At 44.0% G+C, this 22504-nt stretch overlaps 8 protein-coding genes across 8 annotated transcripts; 3 read left to right on the top strand and 5 right to left on the bottom strand.

Annotated features, from left to right (window-relative positions):
- Positions 1 to 1205: 1205 nt before the first annotated feature.
- Positions 1206 to 2747, top strand: VFPPC_06131 (cytochrome P450; the record flags this gene model as incomplete). The annotated part of the gene is made up of 2 exons (XM_022428495.1): positions 1206 to 2636; positions 2691 to 2747. The coding sequence occupies 2 exons, from the start codon at positions 1206 to 1208 to the stop codon at positions 2745 to 2747; spliced, it is 1488 nt and encodes a 495-aa protein (XP_022284305.1).
- A 280-nt stretch (positions 2748 to 3027) lies between these two features.
- VFPPC_06130 (NAD dependent epimerase/dehydratase) lies at positions 3028 to 3897 on the bottom strand (the record flags this gene model as incomplete). The annotated part of the gene is made up of 1 exon (XM_018285219.1): positions 3028 to 3897. The coding sequence occupies one exon, from the start codon at positions 3895 to 3897 to the stop codon at positions 3028 to 3030; it is 870 nt and encodes a 289-aa protein (XP_018142263.1).
- Positions 3898 to 4588: 691 nt separating this feature from the next.
- On the bottom strand, positions 4589 to 5767 carry VFPPC_06129 (hypothetical protein; the record flags this gene model as incomplete). The annotated part of the gene is made up of 1 exon (XM_018285218.1): positions 4589 to 5767. The coding sequence occupies one exon, from the start codon at positions 5765 to 5767 to the stop codon at positions 4589 to 4591; it is 1179 nt and encodes a 392-aa protein (XP_018142262.1).
- An 8640-nt stretch (positions 5768 to 14407) lies between these two features.
- VFPPC_06128 (exostoses (multiple)-like 3) lies at positions 14408 to 15499 on the bottom strand (the record flags this gene model as incomplete). Its single annotated transcript, XM_018285217.1, has 2 exons — positions 14408 to 15161; positions 15234 to 15499. 2 exons carry the CDS (start codon positions 15497 to 15499, stop codon positions 14408 to 14410), a joined length of 1020 nt encoding a protein of 339 aa, XP_018142261.1.
- A 1183-nt stretch (positions 15500 to 16682) lies between these two features.
- Positions 16683 to 16928, top strand: VFPPC_17936 (hypothetical protein; the record flags this gene model as incomplete). The annotated part of the gene is made up of 1 exon (XM_022429605.1): positions 16683 to 16928. One exon carries the CDS (start codon positions 16683 to 16685, stop codon positions 16926 to 16928), a length of 246 nt encoding a protein of 81 aa, XP_022285341.1.
- An 888-nt stretch (positions 16929 to 17816) lies between these two features.
- Positions 17817 to 20732, top strand: VFPPC_06126 (beta-glucosidase 1 precursor; the record flags this gene model as incomplete). Its single annotated transcript, XM_018285216.1, has 4 exons — positions 17817 to 18072; positions 18246 to 18647; positions 18714 to 18802; positions 18861 to 20732. 4 exons carry the CDS (start codon positions 17817 to 17819, stop codon positions 20730 to 20732), a joined length of 2619 nt encoding a protein of 872 aa, XP_018142260.1.
- Positions 20733 to 21013: 281 nt separating this feature from the next.
- On the bottom strand, positions 21014 to 21586 carry VFPPC_16287 (hypothetical protein; the record flags this gene model as incomplete). Its single annotated transcript, XM_018294040.2, has 2 exons — positions 21014 to 21262; positions 21305 to 21586. 2 exons carry the CDS (start codon positions 21584 to 21586, stop codon positions 21014 to 21016), a joined length of 531 nt encoding a protein of 176 aa, XP_018142259.2.
- Positions 21587 to 21911: 325 nt separating this feature from the next.
- On the bottom strand, positions 21912 to 22496 carry VFPPC_16286 (hypothetical protein; the record flags this gene model as incomplete). Its single annotated transcript, XM_018294039.1, has 1 exon — positions 21912 to 22496. The coding sequence occupies one exon, from the start codon at positions 22494 to 22496 to the stop codon at positions 21912 to 21914; it is 585 nt and encodes a 194-aa protein (XP_018142258.1).
- Positions 22497 to 22504: the final 8 nt, after the last annotated feature.

Here is a 22504-nt window from a genome sequence, read left to right as displayed (position 1 = left end):
GAACAGTAGTAAATAGGCGTTTCTACTGTAATCCTTCAAATATTTACGCAGCATATTGCAATTCGGCTAGGCTTACCAGGCGAATTGTTGAGGCTCGTGAGACAAATACGCCAGATTGGGCACTGAGGCAGGTCGCCAAACAACTCGCCCGCGATCCCGAGAGTACGGCCTCTGTCTCAGGCGTATTCGTCCTATGCATTCGTAATTAAACAGAAATAATCTGCGGAAACACTAAACGAGGCGAGTGGATGATTCAGTGAGCGAAGTGGTGCCTCGCTCGCCACCACTCACGCCGTAACCAGAGGGAAGGCGTACAAACGAGCGACGATAGCAGTGTCAGCAGTTTTTCGCTTTTGTTCCCTTGTTGCTTGACCTGGCGTCCATTTTCTTTTAGCAACACCTTTCTTCAAATGGTAGACAGCCAGGAATACGTACGACGCCGGTACCGAATAACGCATAATCGTGCGGTGTAACACGAAGATACGTATTCCGCGCTCATGTCTAGAACATAAGAACAGCACACTCTAAAGTCAGCGTAACATCGTGAACACGGACTGGGCTCCCTTGCCCGTTAGACCAATCGAAGTCGCTTTACTCGAATGCTGCCATCCGTTTCAGTAAGAATGTTTCACCTGCACTGCAAGTGTTTCATCCCCTTTGTCATCAAAGCTCCCATGGCCTGGAGTATTCAGTGGAAATCCCTACCATCCCCCAGTAAGACATGCATATTGGAAAGGAGCAGCAAGGTAGGCAGCCCTCACGAGTCATTTGACCAAAAGCGTGATTCTATGTAACTGTGTAATCGTTGCACATTAATGCCCGCCATCGGCTTGGCTGATACGGGGAACGAGTGTGAGATATCTCGGTCTGCAGATTCGGCTTGTCTCAGAACTGCGCTCACCGTAATTTACTAGCAGCAAAGTTGCTTTATTCTTCTGTTTTTGTATTGATATCACTTCTCTCACTCTCTAGTGATGTCCGTAATCTGGAGCACGAGCCACAAGAAGCCTTGCACTACGATGTAATAGCACAGTTGCCAATGTCTTTTCATGATTGATACCACGGTCATCCCTCTAAGCTGCACAGATAGATTATGATCAAAGTTCTTTCTCTAGCTTCGTTCTGCTATCCTGCGCATTACTATCACACCTACTGAATCGGAGTCATACGCACACCACCCATTGGCATTCATCGCATTTCACATCATGCTGGGTCTCTGGGTCGTGTTTCTGTTTGCATTTCCATGCTGTATTGTCGCCTACCTGACCTTCCTGCCAAAGTCCTTTCCTCGAAATATACCGGTGGCCGCTCTATGGCCACAGATATATGACACTATTCGAGGGCTGTCAAGGGTGGATTCATACAACAGGCGAATTCGTCCGCTCATCGAGAAGCACGGCGCGGTGGCATTCTGGCGACATGGCCAGTGGACTGTCCTTGTTACCAAACCGGCATACCTGGTCCAAATATTCAAGAAAACCGATAGGACCTTGTCGAAAGCTGGGCATTTCCATAGACGACCAGGAAGTACAAACGCCAGGCTCTTCGGGGAGAACATCTTCAATTGCCGTGAAGACCTCCACTCTACCTTTTCCAAGATCCTGAGGCCAGGGATCTTGAGACCAGCACCAATTGCGTCCATGAAGGCTAAGACGCAACAGCTGGCAATGCGGTTATTGCGTGACCAGACATCGGAGCATGGTGGTGTCGGCACCTGCATTCGAACAGCGGTGTGGACTTGGTCCATCTCATTGTACGGGGAATATTTTTTAGACACAGAGCTTGATTCCCTAGAGTTTACCCGCTCAAGCGTTCAGCAGATATTACGAACACTCAACTGTAGCGTTATTGGACGATTCGAATTTCTCTTTCCACTTCTACGCCATTTGCCCTGGAAACCACACATCCTGCAACGGACTGGTTCACAGTTACGCCAGCTTGAGCTGGATTTGTTACATGAGGTCGAACAGCGAAGAAAGATGCCACCTTCGCCATATTCGGCAGATAAGGTCATCTATCTCTTAGGCAGGGCAAAAGATGAGACGGAAATCTCCGAGTTCCATTACCGTTCCAACCACAAACAGTTGTTTGTGGCTGGCCATGAGAATGTAGAGGCGGTATTAGTTTCGGCCATGTTGCAATTAGCAAAACACCAAGACATCCAGAGTCGCCTACGATCGGCTGTGACACAGGAGTTCCCTGCCAATTACTCTGTCGAGGACTTAGATCGGCTTCCGTTGTTGCTGGCCGTCATTTACGAGACTCTACGCCTTTATCCGCCGCTGTGGACTTTGACTAACCGTAGAAGCTCAGAGCCGTTCATCCTCGAGCCGGACATCATTATTCCTCCAAACACCCTAGTGGGTTGGCATGCATATGGCATTCACACCGATCCGCTTGAATGGGGAGAATCTGCAGGCCAATTTAACCCCCTTCGATGGGGTGCAAACTGCGCGGCGATTAACCGAACTGTGCGTGCAAAGCAGACACATGGAGCATATATACCTTTTGGAATGCATTCAAGACGATGCCTGGGCAGTGGCTACGCATTGACCTTGCTCAAAGTTGCTCTCTGCGAGCTTCTACGGACCATAGAATGGAGTCTTCCTTCGGAATACAAAATGAGCTTCAGCAATGTAAGCTGCTTTCATGTGAAGCTTGGCAAGATATCTCATGCTGACCGTTTCAAGACTCCAGTAATGCGTCCAGATGACTGCGGCTTTGTTGTACGGAAGACAATGTGCTAATGGATTGTGACGGGCTAGTACTCAATTAGGTTCTTTGAAGGCCGACAAGAAAGCCAGATCGAATGCGCGGACTCTGTTTTGCTTTCCTTTGCCCTACGTGTATCGCATTCCGTCAAATAATCATCTACTTAACCTAATAGCGCCTAATCGGGGTCATCGACTCAATTATGCTCAATTATGACCTCATATACGACTACGACGTACATCTTCTCTGTTTTTAACTCAACACCTTGTGAACTGCGGCCCTGGGTCGCGGTCTAGAAATCGTGTTGAACATCGCCTAGATACGTCCAGGTCTAGCCGTCAATGCTTTCCAAACGAAGTACACGCCGTAACATATTGACCCAGCGAGTGTAATGCTACCAACTCCCGCTAACAAGTTGGTGTTGGCCCGAGAAATAGCCCGTTTCTGGCTCCTCTGGCGGCGAAGTGCGAAGGCTTTTCGGTCATTGACTCGAGGGAAAGGAGCCTCGACCAATTCACCCGTCGTGAGATCCTTCACTGTAGGGATTGGAACACCGAGGTGCTCACATAAAGGTTTCCAGCCTTCTTGAATTGTATATTCAATGCGTCGCTCAGGGGGTATCCGGTCACGAAACTCTTCGTACTGCGCGTTGAACCAGGAGACAGCCTTCTCCCTCTCCTTCGGATGGTTGAACCCCATGGCCTGGCTTCGCATCACAACATTAAATTGCCACATGTTGTATGTTTGTGGATCAAAGATGCGGCAGTAAATCCGCCCGAGCGTGACCAGAATACTGAGATTGTAAATGCTGTTGAGAACGCTTTCGTACCATTCTTCAGGATCGCGGTTGAGGATAATAACCTTAGCCTCCGGATAAACTTCTGACAGCTCTGCGGAAAAGAGAGCTGCTGGTATGTCGCAACAGGCTTGTGACTGACCCAGAAGCGCATCCCAGTCAGCTTTGATGAAGGACCCTTTGCCGGAATACTTTGCCTCCAAAGCCCGAATCCAGAGCTGGGCATGATGTTGGCTTTGCCGGACGGATGCCATGTGGTAGCAGTCATGAAACCCCAGCTGCCACAGCGCAGAGCGGATGCTCATAGTTCCTGTGCGATGAAGGCCGCAAACAATTACTCTCATTGGCACATCACGGCTCGAAAGAGCTCTGTAGTCTTGGGGGGACATGATGAGTTTTTTGCTTTGCGGCGCTGAAAGACGATGGTGGTTGGAGACTGCCGTATGTCGTTGAGCACGAACAATTTATTGCTGGCTCGAAGGCAGTCGCTCACATGAGTCCAAGACGCCGCACTCCATACGCTGTCTTACCGCTGTCCTTCGAGAGTGAATGACTGCAGCTGGTCTTTGACTTGGCTGCGTACATGTCGGTGATTATTATTGATGTCTCGCTGAGCCGTCCATGGACGTTGGGGTGAGACATGGCTGTCAAACAGTTCCCACTGGGCGTTTCAATGCAACGAAATGAAAACCCCGTCTCCGAAGAGAGATCAGTCTGCAAAGTTACATGTATGCTGATATTTGAGCGCTTTCGAACAGTATCATGGCCAAAAAGCCAGGAGGGTTGCGATGCCTCATGCACAAAAATGACTACATTGGACATCACAACATGATACTACCAGGCCTCTACTCTGCACACGAGATGCCTGATAGATATGACGAACACAACCGCTGCATTTCTACGATGCTGCAGTTTGCCTAGCTAACATTGTCCTGTCTCTCGTCGACAAAATCTCAAGTTGCCCTACATTTAACATCGACTCAACGATCAACTTTCCAGAAGATTTTGAGGTCACAATATCACTTCATCTTGATATACTTCAGTCAGGAGAGATGTATTTGACACAGCTAAATCAACGGTCTACTTTGAACGCATGTTACTCTGCAAAGACTCAACCAACCACCTCGCCCGCCTTTCCGCATCCCCTTTCCTCCCCAACACGGCATCCTCAGCAAAACTCACCCTCTCAGCCCACCACTCCAGCAACGACTCAACCCTCACTCCCTCACCACTGTCACCAGAACTAGCAATTGGCACCAGCAAACCGGCACTGACATCGATGAGCTCCGGGCGGGACGTATCATGCCAAAAGACAGTCGCTCCACAACTTGGACAAAACTCTCTGAGCACGCCTGGCGAGGACTCATACCCAATCAGCGTTCCATTCCTGTGAAGTTTGTCGAAATTAAGTATTTCCCACGTCGTATTGCTATTTTTACCATCATCATCGCTATTAGAATCACGCGTCGCAAACATGATATTTACCCTTGGAACGAATGCCCACGATTGTATCTCGAAACCAGACACCAGTCGGCACGACTTGCACGCACACGTGCCCGCCATGAAACGGGTATTGTTCTTCCTCATCCACCACTTGACATTGCTGGGGTTTTTGATGTCCGGATCTTGCGTGTGGAACGGAATGATGAGATCTGCAAAGTGAGAGTGTGGAGAAAGCGAGGCTTCCGTTGGGGCGTGGACTTGAAATGTCACTCGTTTGCAGAGACAGGACGCCATATGAATGTCGGCATCATGTCCAGAAGCTGACGACGTGACGATATCAGATTGTGAATAATGTGGTGTGGTTTCCCGGGACTGTGTTGGAATGTTGGTCATCCATTTTGCGAGGCCACCGTCACCAGTTTCGGCGACGTTGACATGCGGACCGAATCGGGTGAATGAATCATCGAGCCTCGACCCATCGCTATCTACCAGCGTCCCAGATGCCAACTCGATTGTATTCTGTGATTTAGACGTGATGGAACGAAAAATATGGCACCCGCAGGTTGAGCAAAAGTATAACTTGACGGTCGGCCGCGTAGCACCCCCAGCAACAGCCGTATACTCGGTGAGCTCATTGGCACCAGCGACAGACTCGAGGGATGTAAGTGGCAACTTGATATATGAGGCGAATAGTTGACCGGTGGTATGGCGACAACCATAACAGTGACACAGTGGTATTTCCGACTCGGTCTTCTGTACATTGGTCAGGGTTTGGGATAGAGCGCCGCAATGGCACGTTATTTGCAAGTTTGCCATGTCGACCGTGGTAACAATACCGCCGTATTTCGTACTCTGCGCGTAATTACTGAGAACTGGGAACCAAGAGCGGGAATATAAATTGACCCAGTTCGAACTTCACTACACTTTCCATCCAGTTTACGGCAGATGTTGGTCTCAAAGCTTCAATGTTGTAATTCCCGTTATGTTCCCCGCTCAATTTCAGCCTGTTTGAGCAAGACTAGACTTGACAATTGACATTTACCGCGCCAATGGCAACTTTCATTTACAGACATGGAACCATTTTCACTCACATTACCAATCATTGATGCCTTTCTCGGTCTGCTCTTCCAACCAGACTCCAGATTTGCATACCCCGATATCACTGTACTGAATTAAATCCCCGTGGCCTACACCAAACACCAGCCATGTCTTCAATGTTCCCCAACACCCGTGAACAAGGATTCCGCAGCGGTAGACAAAGATCATGGGCCGCCAGACATGGACATCCTTGGCACTCGGAGGTTCTATACAGAAAGGGCAAAGACTATCCACCCTGAATGCATGAAACGATACAGTGAAGAAAACCAGACGAAATAATAACCAGATTTTGGAGTACTGCAGCTAGTGCTATGCTACGCCGCATGCAGAAGCTGCCTGGCCGGACAAACCCTACATATGTATAGTTAAAATGGCGCCCATCGGGGTGGATGGGTTTCAACTTGGTCTGAAGTCTTAGGCCGATCCCGACATGTGCACTCCACGATTTGACCACCTTCACCAAGAATAGCTAATAGTAGAAGATATTATCGCCCTTTATCCCAGTATTTTAATTATATTTATATGGTTCTCTTCCTAGGACCACTTGCACACCTATATGCGTTATATAGCCTGGAAAATGGGAGAATTCTTGCCACATCGTTATAAGAAGCTGGTCGACTTTGCAATATGAATCTTGAACACGTCGCTGGCCCCGTGCCACCTTTTGATCAACTGATCATTCAAGCGCCCGGTAGCTGCGTGATTTAAAGTCGACTTGGCACAAAGTAGATAAATTAGAACACAAAATAAACGGCATCTACTTTTTAACATAAATCGCCTAATTTAAGCGGTTAAATGTTATACTAGTAATAGGTCATAGAGTGTAACTAGTTAATTAGTATAGTTACTTAAAGTATTACTTAGGATTATGCTAAAGGTTATTAGGTATACCATAGGTTAAGAACTAAGAGCTACATACAGTGCAAACTAATAAGACGCACGTGATAGACTTAGCCCCTATATAGTTAGGTCTACTATCTAGGGAGTAGAATTTAATAACCCTTAGATATTAGAATTTAGATATATTTATATTTCTTTACCTTATAACTCTACTATATAACATAAAGATACCTACATAATACTAAATCTAACTATATTTCTATTAATTCTAGCACATAATAAGCTATCTAAGAAAGAGAATACTAGGGTGCCTATATACTATATAGTTTAATACATTTACTAAAGCCTTGGTAAACTATAGTTATACCACTATATATATTTACTAGAAGTTTACTAAATACCTAGTAAACTTCTTTCTAATTAGCCTATAGTACTAACTATTATTTTATGCCTATCTAAAGCTACTATTTTATTAGCCTAAAATAAGCACACCTAAGCGCTTAGTATAGCCTAACTTCTTTCTAATTAGCCTATAGTACTAACTATTATTTTATGCCTATCTAAAGCTACTATTTTATTAGCCTAAAATAAGCACACCTAAGCGCTTAGTATAGCCTAAGAAATACCATACTTACATATAGCTTATTAGCAATCTAGTCTAAATTATTACTTCTCTTTAGTCTAAATAGTTAGGATTCTTTTAATTGCCTAGATTAAATAGTATTTAATTCTTAATTACTTTAGTCTTTCTAAAAGACCCTAGTAATATTATTTAGTAGTATACCTTTATAAGGTATAGCTTATAGTAAAGAAAGATGTTTTTAGTTAATAAGAGATTTAGTAAATAAGTATTAAATATACTAAGTAAATAGCTTTAGTTAAGAAAATTATAATTAAGTCTATTAATTAAATTTCTAGCTAAAGAGAAAAAAACCTTTCTTTTATCTATATACTAGCTATAAGATTAAATAAAAATACTAAGTTCTCTTTTACTAGCTCTCTTATTAGGCCTTTAAGTGTAAGCAATTTCGCTTATATAATATAATTAATATAAAAGAAAAAGCTTTTAGTTAATAAAAGATTTAGTAAATAAATAGTAAATATATTAAATAATTAGCTTTAATTAAGAAAAAGTATAATTAAATTACTAGTTAAATGTATAGCTAAAGAGAAAAAGATCTCTCTTTTATTTATATACTAGCTAGAAGATTAAATAAAAATACCTAGTTCTCTTTTTTTAATCTTTTAGTTAGACCTTTAAGTGTAAGTAATTTTACTTATATACTATATAATAACTATAAATAATAGAATTACCTAGTACTATAGCAACTTTAGATACACTCTAGGTCTTAGATCTAGATATTATATATAATGTAATTATATTAAGGCATTATAGATTTAAGCGTAGCGCTTAGATCTTAAAGGAGAAAAAGACAGGTACGCGCAGAGAGGCTAAGAGAGCTACCTAAAAACTAACTATAAGTTTCTACTAGAGCTTAGCTAGACTCTATAAGGGCTCTCTATAGAGCTACGCTAACCTCTTTTCTCTTTCTCTCTTCTCTCTATAAGTGTAAAGGTCTAGAATTAAGCCTAGTCTTGTGTGTGCAACTAATTTATTGGCCCAAAATAAATACACCTAAGAGCTTAGAGTGGCCCGCAAAATACCGCACTTACATACAGCTTATTAGCAATTTAGTCTAGATTATTACTTCCCTTTAGTCTAAATAGTTAGAATCCTTCTAATTGCTTAGATTAAATAGTATTTAATCTTTAATTGCTTTAGTCTTCTTAGAAGACTTTAGCAGTATTATTTAGTAGTATACCTTTATAAAGTATAGCCTATAGTAAGAAAAGGTGCCTTTAGGCTAGGTAGTTAGAATCCTCTAATTGCCTAGATTAAATAGTATTTAATCTTTAATTGCTTTAGTCTTTCTAAAAGACTTTAGCAGTATTATTTAGTAGTATACCTCTATAAGATATTTTGTCGGGGGAAAAGACACACACCCAGCAGCAAGGCTAGATGTATGGGTTTCGTTGTCTAGGGCCTTTGTAAGCTGGGAGGAATCCAAGAAAGTCAGGGAATTCAGGGAATTCAGGGAAGTCAGGGAAGTCAGGGAATTCAGGGAAGTCAGGGAATTCAGGGAAGTCAGGGAATTCAGGGAAGTCAGGGAATTCAGGGAAGTCAGGGAATTCAGGGAAGTCAGGAAGGGAGGGAGGCTTCCAAAGGAATAGTAGGGAGGGAGGCAGGAAGGAACAGCTCTGTCAAGTAAAGTCAAGTCATATTATGAACAAACAGCTATGCAGCCAGAAGGTTGTAGATCTAAAAACTAGCTAAAGCTTGCAATCGGGTTTTTTATCCACAGAATAAGTGGGTCCCTATGTGATTAAATGTGTGGCCTAGGCTAGCGTGGCTTAGCGTGGCTTAAAAGTCCTCTATAGCTGTGTGCACTAAACTGCCCACATAATATAGCTAGTAGCAAAGAAAGGTACTCTTAGTTAATAAGGGATTTAGTAAATAAGTATTAGATACACTAAGTAAATAGCTCTAGTTAAGAAAATTGCGGTTAAGTCTATTAATTAAATATCTAGCTAAAGGGGAAAGAACTTCCCTTTTATCTGTGTGCTAGCTATAAGATTAAATGAAAATACTAAGTCCCTTTTTCCTATCCCCTTATTAGGCCCCCAAGTGTGAGTAATTCCGCCTACATAATACTACTAAATAATATTACTAAACTCTTTTAGAAAGATTAAAGTAATTAAAGATTAAATACTATTTAATCTAAGAGATTAAAAGAACTCTAACTATTTAGACTAAAAAGAAGTAAACTAATAAGCTATATATAAGTGCGGTATTTCTTAGGGTACTTTAGGCTCTTAGGTGTGTTTATTGTAGGCTAATAAATTATGTATATTAATATTATTTTATGTTTTATTATATCTAGTAATCAGAGCATTGCCAAAAAATACAATACAAAATGTATTTTTGTATTGTATTTATATTGTATTGTATTTAAATACAATATAATACAAAATACAATACATAGATTTTTAAAAAATACAAAATACATTATATTGTATTTTTGTATTGTATTGTATTTAATACAATACAAAATACAATACAATACATAGAGTAGGTAAAAAATACAAATATAATACAATACAAAATAAATATAATACAAAATACAAGTAACCCCCAAAAAATACAATAAATACAATACAAGCAATGCTCTGCCAGTAATACAAGACAATTATCTTAGCGCTATATGTATAGATAATAGAGCTATATATTTTAAATAAGCGTACACAAAACAACTCATAATATTTATATTAAGAGAGATATAAAACTATTAGCCTGTAAAGGTCTGGGCTTAAAGCCCAGACTTCAGTGTGTGCGCAACTGAGGGAGCCTGTATAGTGCTAGATTGAGCAGTCACAAGGGACTAGTTTAATTCGTACTCTTTTGCCGTAATGGCCAAAGGGCCGGGGCAACCGGTATGTCTGCGGCTAGCACCCGCGATGGCCCAATCGGGCTAGACCATAACATAGCCTTAGAATCTACTATATAAACAAGTAATTATGCTCTTTTTCCCTCTAGCGCGTTCTGTTACTCTTATATACTCTTTTAACTCTAGTAACTTGAGCTATTATCTTTTAGCTCTTAAGATGCAACTCTCTCTTACTTCTGTTATTGCTATAGCGCTTGTCATGGTTTCGCCGGTGATTGCACTTCCGCCGCCGCCTACCCCTCCACGTCCAAAGTCGCCTACCCCTCCACGTTCGAGATCGCCTGGCCCTCCACCTCCGAAGTCGCCTCACCATTCACAGGCGGACAATAGCTGGGTGATCGTAAATGGCCCTACTCGATATGGGGTATAACTCTCACACGGTTATTGTGCTTACCCTTTCCTACGCTTACTAATTCTCTAAAATACTAGCACTGCATCCCATCAGATCATAACGGGGGGACTTGCCATGTTTATGATGAAGCGAGACAAAAGATAATCAAGTGTTCTTCATCATCACCAGTATATTAAGTCTTCTAAATATTAAGTCTCTCTAAGCTAATTAAAATTAGTGTGCGAAGCCAATAAACTCAAACCGCCGATGTATGTGGTCGGGTGGCTATGCGGTTTGCACTGGTAATGTAGACCCCTAAGCCTACTAGTAGCTCGGCTTATACTCTCGCCTTTGTCCCCAGCCTTATCGCTAGTAACCCCTAGCAATACGCGAGATTAGCAAAAGCAAGCTTATAAGTCTTAAAGAGCTCTATAAGCTCTTTTCTTTTTATTCTTCTTTTCCTTTTCTTCTTAGCTTTAGATACTTATTTATAGATACCTAGCTAGCAGAGCATTGCCGAAAACTACAAAATGTAGTTTTTTTTATTTCAATAAAATATTTATATTAAATAGGCTAAAATAGATATAGAATAAGTATTTATATCTAAAAATAGCAAATTAAAAACTACAGTGTAGTATAGTAGAAAAGTGGGTCCTATACATTACTAATAAGCCTAAACTACAAAAAAACTACAAAAACTATAAATTACTATGTAACAAACACTATAAATGTAGTTTTTCTAGTTTTAGCTTTAACTAAGGCTCTAAGACCCACTTTTCTTAGTAAGCCTAAAAGTTAGTATAATAATCTATTTTTAAGGGACTTTATATTCTTATAAGTATTTTAGTCTATTTTATATAAGTATTCTAGGAAAATGAAAAACCTACACAAACTACATTTGACAATGCTCTGCTAGCTAGTTATTAATATGCGTGCTTAGACTGTTATAGGTTACTAGTATTAAGCTAGCTATCTTTACACTTTTTGCACCTAAAGTTAATATGTATTTCTATTTACTAAGAGCTTTTCTATGCATCTCTATACTAGAAATAGAAATAAGAGAGTAGAAAGAGGCTAGATTATATTCTTTAAGTAAGAGGTAATATGTAATATTAGTCTATATTATCTTTTACTAGACTATTTTAATTTAAGTTAGTTAGGCAATATTACATGTAATTTTGCTTAACTAGTATTTTTTATTTACATCTTAGATAGATATTATGTGGGCAGTTTAGTGCACACAGCTATAGAGGACTTTTAAGCCACGCTAAGCCACGCTAAGCCACGCTAGCCTAGGCCACACATTTAATTACATAGGGACCCACTTATTCTGTGGATAAAAAACCTAATTGCAAGCTTTAGCTAGTTTTTAGATCTTTAACCTTCTAGCTGTATAGCTGTTTGTTTATAATCAATATAACTTAACTTTACTTAATAGAGCTATTCCTTCCTGCCTCCCTCCCTACTATTCCTTTAGAAGCCTCCCTCCCTTCCTAACTTTCCTAAATTTCCTAACTTTCTTAAATTCCCTAACTTTCTTGGATTCCTCCCAGCTTACTATGGCCCTAGATAATAAAACCCATGCATCTAGCCTTACTGCTAGGTGTGTGTCTTTTCCCCCAATAAAATATTATATATTTTTTTATATAAGCAAAATTACTTAACGTAAGTGCATACCGGATGCACCAACACATTTGATGCACCACCCTAAATCCCATACAAATAGTTGATTTTATATCCCTGCAAAAACCCGCATTTATAACTAAAAATAGCTATAAACTTAACATAAGGTATTTAACTACTAAAAACACCTAATTCTAGACTTTCCAAGCTTTAGGGTAGCTACTTAGCTAGACGTCTAAAAAATTCTAATTTACACTATATACTTTATAGAATCTCTAAATATTTATATATTAGTAAGGCCTAAAGGTAAATTATTAGCTTTATTATAATATAGATAATAGGATAGCAAAATAGCACTTAATTTTATTTACTTTCTGTGGTTTTAACTAGAAGCTTAAATGCTAATTTACTATAGAAGTGCGAGTGGTGCATCAAATGTGTTGGTGCATCCAATATGCACTTACGTTACACTTAAAGGTTTAATAAAAGAGTTAAAAAAAGAGAGAACTTGGTATTTTTATTTAATCTTATAGCTAGTATATAGGTAAAAGAGAGAATTGTTTCTCCTTGGCTAATAAATATATACTATAAATATAGTTTTATAGTATAGTTTATAGTTTCTAAAAAGGTTTGTAGTATTGTTAGTAGTATAGTAACTACACTATAATGATTTTCTTAATTAGTATAGTATGTAGTATTATTACGGTGCAAACCGATAAGTCGCACGTGATAGAATTAGCCCCTATATAGTTAGGTCTAGCATCTAGAAAGTAGAATTTAATAACTCTTACATATTAGAACTTAGACGTATTTGCATTTCTTTACCTTATAACTCTTCTATATAACACAAAGATACCTACATAATACCGACTAGAACTGACTGTATTCTTGTTAATTCTAGCACGTAATAAGTATAGTATACTGCACTACACTACACACTATACTATATATACTATAATTGTAGTGTAGTTTTTAATGATGCTCTAGAGATGCCTTTATAAAGTATTATTTATATTAAAAGAAAAGCTTTTAGTTAGTAATAGAGAAATATTAATAAGTGTCATGGATTCAAGCGTGACGCTTGGATCTTAGGGAAGAAGGAGACAGGCACGTGGGGAGAGCTACTAAAGGGCCCACTACGGGTCTATACCGGAGCTGAACCGGATCCTATAAGGGTGCTGCTAGGAACCGCGCAAACCCCGTTCTTCTTCTTCTTCTTCTCCTTATGAGAAAAGTTACTATTAGCGACGCTAGTTTGCAGGAGCCCCTAGGCCAGTCCCTTACAATAAGTAGTAAATATATTAAATAATTAGCTATCTTAAGGCCTTTCTTATTTAAATGATATTTTATCTAGTAAGAATACACCAGATATTTAAAGTCTTTATTAATCTTTTAATATATTTTAATTAAGAGCTTCTTTATTAACTTCTTTTTCCTCTTAAGCGAATAAGGCTGTCTTATTACATAATTTACTATAGAATATTAGTTAGAAAACGCTACTACCACTAAAATATAAAAATATATAATTCATATAAAAATCTATAAGCTATTATAAGAGTAACTATTATCAAGTTGTCTCCTACGTTTAGAAGTATTACATGAGATGCAAATAGATAAACTGAGCGCAACGAAATTCAAATCCCTTAACACCTAGTACCTATGCTAGGATGCCTTGACCGACATGCATTCCCAAAACTTTTAGCTACTCTTAGAGTAGTGTCAATCGACAAAAGCAAACAAAAAAAAAGAATAACATACAAGACAGCGGCACTAGTCTCCAAAGACTGGATTCTCCGCCACAAGTCGCGGATGTCTGCCAAGTCCATTGCAACGAGATACATGAAATATGTCAAGACCACATCCACTTCCATGCATTTGGAGCATACCAGAGCCAGTGAAGTTTATCATCACCAGGATACTAGGGAAGAGAAAATCGATCAGTCGTAAGGTATCGAAACAATCGAGTCCCTGCCACCAATTTCGTGTTATGTACAATCAAGAGCAGCAGGCCAAAAATATACAGCAGAAAGGGCATTAAATGTAATCGTTGGAGGGGTATCATGAAATAATAACACCGGGCTCAATATGCGCCGTCTCGTCAATCAACGGCATACACTTGAACATGTCGTTGTAGTCATTGATGCATTTGCTTCTAGCTTCAATGTGTCCAGGTTTGGTGCTAATGCCGTTGGTCGGCACAAAGCTCACGTACGGGTCCTTGCCCTTGACAAGCAGGGGACCTTCGCCCGTCAATAATGACGTGAGAAAGTTCATGGCAATGTCCTCGCAGTTGAAATGCTCATCGACGTAAGCACGGATCTTCTTGGGGATTTCGTCTTGGGAGGAATAGTAGTCCAGGAACGAGATGTGGGCAAAGGCGAGTCCGGATAAAATCATGTTGTAGTTGTTATGGCCCTCGTCCTTGGAACAAAAAGAGTATTTCCATTTGCCGTTAGCTTCTCGGACGGCGCAGCGAGTGAACCCACCAGTCATGCGTCGTCGCCCGAACTTGCGCCAGGACTGGAAGACGAATTCAAGGTCCCTGGGCTTGAAATAAATATCGTCATCGGACAGGAAAATTGCTTGGGTTTCGTATGCGGGATCGGGCAACAGCTTCTGGTTGAGGCTGTTCTCTTTTGAGTGTCGATAGCGCACAGGTACGCCATACTTCGATTTGTAATTCGGGGGAGGTGCGTTCTCAAGATCATTCCACACCACGACTACTTCTTGCAGGGAGGGGATCTTTTCGGCTAGTAGCGCATGTAGCGTGTCGTTTAGTTCCTTCGGCCGTCGATATGTTTGCATGGCGATGCTGTGAGCAAATAAGTTAGCGAAAGTACTCAGCAAATAAACATGCGGTGTGCAGAACAAAGACAAGGCATACGTGAATTTGTCGTCTCGAAGATGTTGATATTTTGTTTGCGATGCTTCCCAAATTTCATTGGAGCCGATGAAACCGCCGCATTGAGGGATAGGCCATGCCTTGAAGGGAATGCCCACAGCGTTGGAGATGCGCTGCAAGTGTTTTTCTGGGGCATACGTGAACAAGGCGACCATGATGCCAGCCGACAGCGTAAAGGCAAGGACGGTAATTGCAATTCGTTTGAAGACGCGCGATTGAACGCCGCCCAAAGCCTTGGAAGTATCCATGATTTATCTGCTCTTCTCCGATTATTGCGGGCCGTCAGTGTTGTGTCGCGCGTCCACGCAGCTTTGACGCTGGGGATGATACTGATTTGCAGTCGATCCTACTCTGGCGGGCAGATTTCGAGATTTGACAGCGGGCAAGTCGCAGCAAGTAGCACAATGCGGCCACCGATCAAGGTCAGGGATCGGACAGAGACTGTGCTGTGCGTCACACACGGGCCGGACTGGATGGTTCGAATATTTGCTCGCCAGGCTATAACGAGCGGATGGCCATGGGCGCGGCCAAATGGGTTTGGATGTGTCTGAAGTGGAAAAATCAATGAAGAAGGAGTCAAGATTGAAAGCGGACGGTGAAATAGCGCCACCCCTATTTTGTGGGTGGCATTAGTTAGTGGCAGTTTGGCTGAGCTTGATGGGTTTAGCCAAAGACACGCAACCAGATCGAACCAGACCAGACATGGACCAGACTCGTACTTACGCAGAATACACCCGGCTTGGCGTATTGGCTACCAGACAAGAGCTGAGGCCACGGCGTATTATTTCGCGAGGCCTTTAAAATGCACTCAAGCAAGCCGCGTGTCAAGACGGCGGCGTGGAGATGAGCGGCGATCGGTTGAAGGAATGTGCAGTGGTGATCAATTGATATGGCTTGGAAAAGATCAACTGGTCTGCTTCGGTGCAACTTGCAGCTAGCGATGCTACTAGCTTGCGATGGTCCTTGTCCAGAGCTACATTTACTTCCCCAAATTATTCACCATCTGGGTGGTTTTTCCTGTCTGGTCCTCGATGTGCCTTTCTTCGGACCTGCTGAGCTGACGAATTTGCAGCATTGATCAGTGAGAGCGGACATGGAGGCTAAATACTTAAGTAGATACCTGGACTGCAAAAAGCGGCACAGGCCCAATCAAGGAACATCATCCCGCATGATGGCACTGGGGTCTTTCATGGGTCCATGAAAGTGTGGGGGTTTGATTCAGCAGCCAGCGCAAACCAGACGGCTTCAATGTTGGATGCGTTGACATGGACGTGCTGGTCGAATTTGAATGTCAAAGAGCACACATGCAGGCTCGTACGTACATGCACGATGGAGGGCACGGGTTCAATGACTGAGCTGCAGTGTACCTAGGTGAATTCCAATCCAGCCATTGCCCGTCCACCAGTTGACCCAGCGCCTCTGAAACCTTCAATGTTCCCAGATGCGGGACATTCGAAGGTCGTGCACGGTAACTATCTCTGTGAAAAGTGGCAATCCTTCCGACCCCTTTTGTCATATTACTCCCCAGTTCATCATGTTCTTGAATCTATCAAATACCTCGCACCACAAGTCAGAGCATCAGAGACTCTGAATGCGCCTTCTGGAGATGCTGTTCCTCGACCAAGAACATTGAAGCCGCCGTGTAACCATGGCAGATTCATGACTTGTCGGCATTGAACTATCCCGACAGCAATCATGCCAGAAATGGCAGCCCTCACAGTAAGACTAGGCCATTTCAATCCCCCCATCCGATCTTTAAATGCATCAAATTGAACTAAACCACTTAAGTACCCTTCTTAGGATTTTGCTTGCACCAAATGTTACAGTGCCAAGTGCTACGATTGTCCGCAGATTAGTCGATAAATCCACATTATTGAACTCGTGAGCCGATCCTCACCCAAACAAGACAATACGATTCGCCTTCAAGTGACGGACCTCCGCCCGCCCTCGGTTGGGTAAAAGTATTGAGGCTAACAAATGCGCCAACCAACTACAACTGCGCAGTTGAACCGAATCAATCGATACTCGCTCTTCTATCACCTGGGTCATCACAACATACAATGCAACCCACCTGACATCACAGACATCACGAACGACATTGCGCCGTCGTAACTGGCGGCGCTTGCCATTCTTGCTTCTTTGACCGCATGTCTTAGACTCCATGTCCCTTCCCGAATCCAGTCAAGGGGACGGACGTGGAAGCTTCCAAGCCATCAGACCGGACAGCCATGTGCCTCCGGAGTAGTAGCGTCATGGGATGGACACATGAGCCATTCCCATGCCTAGCCTCATGTGTTTAGCCGACGTTGCAGTTACCTTGTCCGATCTTAAGACCATCTAATATACGATGCAAGCTTGATTGTTGGTTTATTTATTGCTGCTCCCGGACCCTACTCTGCCGCTCTTTCCCTTGTTTGAAATGATATCGTGATCGGCATTTGCCAGCCACCTCGCGAAACTTCAGACTTCCCGAGTCTACGGAGTACATTTTGTAGGGTTTTCCTCTCACCCTGTCATGTGCAACCTCTCCTGACCTTCTTCACGTCGGTTCTAAAGCTTGCGAAAATGGCCACGGCCAAATTGAGGAGTGCGGCTCTCATCGCTGCACTATCTGCCAGCGTGATCGGTAGTCCAGCGCCAGATACCGTGGCTCAAAGATCATTTGTTCCTGATGGCTATGATGTGCCGCCATACTACCCGGCGCCCTATGGAGGATGGGTTGACGACTGGCAAGAGAGCTATCGTAAAGCCAGAGACTTTGTGGCCTCCATGACCCTGGCGGAGAAAACAAACATTACCGCCGGGAGTGGCATATTCATGGGTAAGGTGTTTTTGCGTGCTCTGTGAAACCAACTGTTGCCGTGGCCGGAGCTAACACCCATGGGTAGGGTAAGTGATAGCATTCACACAACTTCAATCTTGTTAAACTCGGACCAGTGTTTGAAGGCGGCAGTGACTAACTATCCAGACATTGCAACGGGAATACTGGGTCAGCATTTCGCGTAGGATTTCCACAGCTGTGTCTCAACGACGCGCACAATGGAGTTCGACAAGCGGACAATGTGACGGTTTTCCCCGATGGCATTACCACTGGAGCAACTTTTGACAAAAAGCTCATGTATCAGCGTGGTGTCGCTATTGGTAAGGAGGCTCGTGGGAAAGGCGTCAATGTCTGGCTAGGTCCGACTGTTGGCCCTATCGGACGGAAACCCAAAGGTGGCCGCAACTGGGAGGGATTCGGTGCCGATCCGTCATTGCAGGCCGTTGGGGCTCGTGAGACGATCAAAGGTGTTCAAGAGCAAGGTGTAATTGCCACTATTAAGCACTTCATTGGCAACGAGCAGGAAATGTACCGCATGTACAATCCGTTTCAATATGCGTACAGCGCCAACATTGGTACGAGAGGAGGGCAACCTAGTCCTCGCAACTCCGAACCCAGGCTAACCTTGTGAAACCCTGCAGATGATCGAGTATTACACGAAGTATATATGTGGCCTTTTGCAGAGGGAATTCGGGCTGGAGTTGGGTCAGTGATGATTGCATACAATGCGGTATGTCTTGTGCGGTGAGATGTTTGGAACTTTTAAGACGGCTAGCTAATTGCCACAGGTCAATGGCACCGCCTGCAGTCAGCATCCATACCTTATCAACGGCTTGCTCAAGGACGAACTTGGTTTCCAGGGCTTTGTGCAATCCGACTGGCTTGCTCACATGTCCGGTGTGGCGTCTGCCATTGCCGGCCTGGATATGGACATGCCTGGTGACACCCAGATCCCTCTCTTCGGGACCTCTTACTGGATGTACGAACTCAGCAGATCCGTGCTGAACGGCTCCGTGCCAATGGATAGGCTGAACGACATGGCTACACGCATCGTGGCTGCATGGTACAAAATGGGACAGGACAAAAACTTCCCTGAGACCAACTTCGACACAAACACGAGGAACCGTGAGGGCCTCCGATACCCAGCTGCCTGGCCAGACACGCCAACCGAAGTGGTGAACCAGTTCGTGCCCGTTCAAGCCGACCATGACGTAATTGCCCGTCAAGTGGCTCAAGATGCCATCACTCTTCTAAAAAACAATGGTAACTTGCTACCACTGAATGCGTCTCAATCGTTCAAGATATTTGGCACCGGAGCTCAAACCAACCCAGATGGTCCCAATGCGTGCGCTGATCGAAACTGCAACAAGGGCACTCTTGGGCAAGGATGGGGATCTGGCACGGTGGATTACATGTACCTTGACGATCCGATCTCCGGCATCAAGACCAAGGCCACAGATGTCCAGTTTTATAATACCGATTCTTTTCCGTCGCTAGTCGATCAGCCCAAGGACACTGACGTTGCCATTGTTTTCATCACCTCTGATGCCGGCGAAAACACGTACACTGTCGAAGGAAATCATGGCGACAGAGATGCATCTGGTCTCTACGCATGGCACAACGGGGACAAGCTCGTCCAAGATGCCGCCGCAAAATACAAGAATGTCATTGTCGTCGCCCACACCGTAGGACCTCTGATCCTGGAAAAATGGATCGACCTGCCCTCAGTAAAATCCGTATTGATCACCCATCTTCCAGGCCAAGAAGCCGGGCGCTCCCTCGCCGAAGTGCTATTCGGAGAAGTGTCGCCAAATGGACATCTCCCGTACTCGATTACGAAGAAAGAAGAAGACATGCCGAAAAGCGTAACCGATTTGATCAACTCGGCGTTCCTGAATCAGCCACAAGATACATACACGGAAGGTCTCTATATTGACTACCGTTGGTTGAATAAGAACGGCATTCAACCTCGTTTTGCATTCGGCCACGGTCTCAGCTATACCAACTTCACGTACTCCAACGCAACAATCACCAAAGTTGGCCAAATGAGCAAGACGCCACCCGCCCGCTCCCCAAAGACAGGCATTCTCGACTATACTCAGGCTATCCCGGCCGCAAGCGAAGCAGTCGCTCCGAACGGATTCCACAAGCACTGGCGATACATTTACTCGTGGCTCACGGCCGCAGAAGCAAAAGCTGCCGCCGCAAACGTCAGTAAAAAGTACCCCTACCCCGACGGCTACTCTACGACCCAGAAGCCCGGTCCTCGCTCTGGCGGCGGCGAAGGAGGCAACCCTGCCTTGTGGGATGTTGCCTATAAGTTGTCTGTTACGGTTAGTAATGTCGGATCCAAGTACTCTGGCAAGGCTTCCGTACAGGCGTACCTGCAGTTTCCCAGAGATAATGGCTATGAGACGCCTGTTCTCCAACTCCGCGACTTTGAGAAGACAAAAACACTTGCGCCTGGCGAGAGCACGACTCTCGAGCTGCAGCTGACCAGAAAGGATTTGAGTGTGTGGGATGTGGTTCTTCAGGATTGGGTTATCCCTGCGGTTGATGGAGCATACAATGTATGGATAGGTAGCGCAAGTGATGATCCGAGGGTTTCGTGCCATGTTGATGGGTTGAAATGCACAAACGTGGTCAAGGGTTTGCAATGATACAGTATCAATGCTGAATATCATAGCAAATATACCAATTACATTAGTTCCCTCTTATAACGCGGTCATGGCATGTCAAAAGTAATTCTATTTAGTGGTAGTAGTACAATGTAGGTTTGCTATGCCGTCATCTATATGGCCCACAGCCTCACACATAATATACAACCTCCCCCCGGACTCCATCAATTCCATTGTACACACTCAGTAGTTCCAGCCTCGCCTACTGAGCCAGCTGCTTCCTCCCCTTCATCCGTCTCCTAAGCAAAATCTTTCTCCCCGTCCTACTGCGCATCCGGTACAGGAAGCCATGTCTCCGCTTCTGAACCAGCCTCGTATGTCCGTTCATCGTGTTTCGCGGGCCGAAGCGCAATTGCAGCCCACACAGAGCAGGGTGCGACGACACGGCGCTTTGGCAGACGAGGTCGGCGGTTTCGCTGGTAACGGCATTGGGCGATGGCGTGAAGGATGTGAGGGCCGGTCGGCGGAGGGGGGTGAGTGATGGTCGTAGAGGGGAGAGGGTTGTGAATGTTCTGTTTTGCGTTAGCTTGCTGAGATTGTGGTTGTGGGTGAGCTTGCGGCGTGCGCACCGAATTGGGGTGATTGATTTGGAGATGAGAGGGCGCGCGAGGCGCGTGAGGGACTGCATTGTGAGGCTGGTCCGATTGTCGTTGTAGTTTGGGTTTGGTTGGAGTTGAAGTGGTGATGTTGAAGGAGATGGATTGGATGTTTGATGGCATGGAAATTTTGGAGGGTTGTGATTGGTGGAGGCGGTACTTGTGGGTCGCAGTTTGGCCACTGGGAGTTGTTATGGGTGAATTAATCTGTGTACGTGACAGTCGGCTACTCAAAGGCATTATTTACTCAGTTACTTTTTTAATATGATGTTCCTTTTATTACTTTTTCTGAACTGCAATTGATAAATAACATCACAAATAAGAATGTGTGGTTGTGGTTTGGTTACCGTCATTGGCTGCACGCCTGTTCTTCAGCAGCTAGAGTGTCAGTCAATGTTTGACGAACTCATCATGATTGAGGATCAAAGAACAGCGACAATACATGACCTGCATTAAAAGTATAAAATCGCAAGCGGAATTCGCACCTCAACACCCCTGATTCTCGCCTTGGCTTGCCATTTTCGCTCATGATCTGCTCTCAATGTTCCCTACTTCCCATCAAGTCCTAAATACACTGCCCTCCACAGGGAGACCCAGGCGTGCACATCATAGTCGGCGTACAAGTGCTCGATGGCGCACATGGAGAGTTATTCCCCATGACGCAGGATGTAATCGGCGGCAGCCCGGTAGCAATGCAAAGCCCTCCGCAGCGATGGCCCTTGGAACAAGACATGGTTGGAGTACAAATGCTCCCCGTTGAACATTGGTTTCTCCGGCCAACTTGGCAAGGCGGTAGACCACCCTGTGCTGGACCCGTGGCAATGCACTGTCCTCCCCAGGGTTGCCCAGGAGTGGAAATCATTGTAGGCGTGCAGGTGCTGCTATCAGGACAACGGCAGTTGTCTCCCATGGTGCAGGGGATGACGGTGGCGATGGGCGGAGGTGTGAAGCAGAGACCACCGCACCGGTGCCCTGGTGTGCAAGTCTCAGTTGGAGTGCATGCCCATGATGTTGGACATGGCTGGTTGTTGCCAACTACACATGGGATACTGAAGGATGGAGGAGCTGTGGTTGTAGGCGCTGTAGTTGGAGTTGCGTTGCAGAGAGCGAGTGTCGTGATGGAGAGGATGGTGAAGATTGATTGATGCATGGTGGCTA

The sequence above is a fragment of the Pochonia chlamydosporia genome, chromosome 5 (assembly GCF_001653235.2).
Source record: "Pochonia chlamydosporia 170 chromosome 5, whole genome shotgun sequence".
In the NCBI taxonomy this organism is placed as follows: Eukaryota; Fungi; Ascomycota; class Sordariomycetes; order Hypocreales; family Clavicipitaceae; genus Pochonia; species Pochonia chlamydosporia.
The sequence above is the reverse complement of the archived record's forward strand: the minus strand, read 5'-3'. Positions and strand labels throughout refer to the sequence as shown.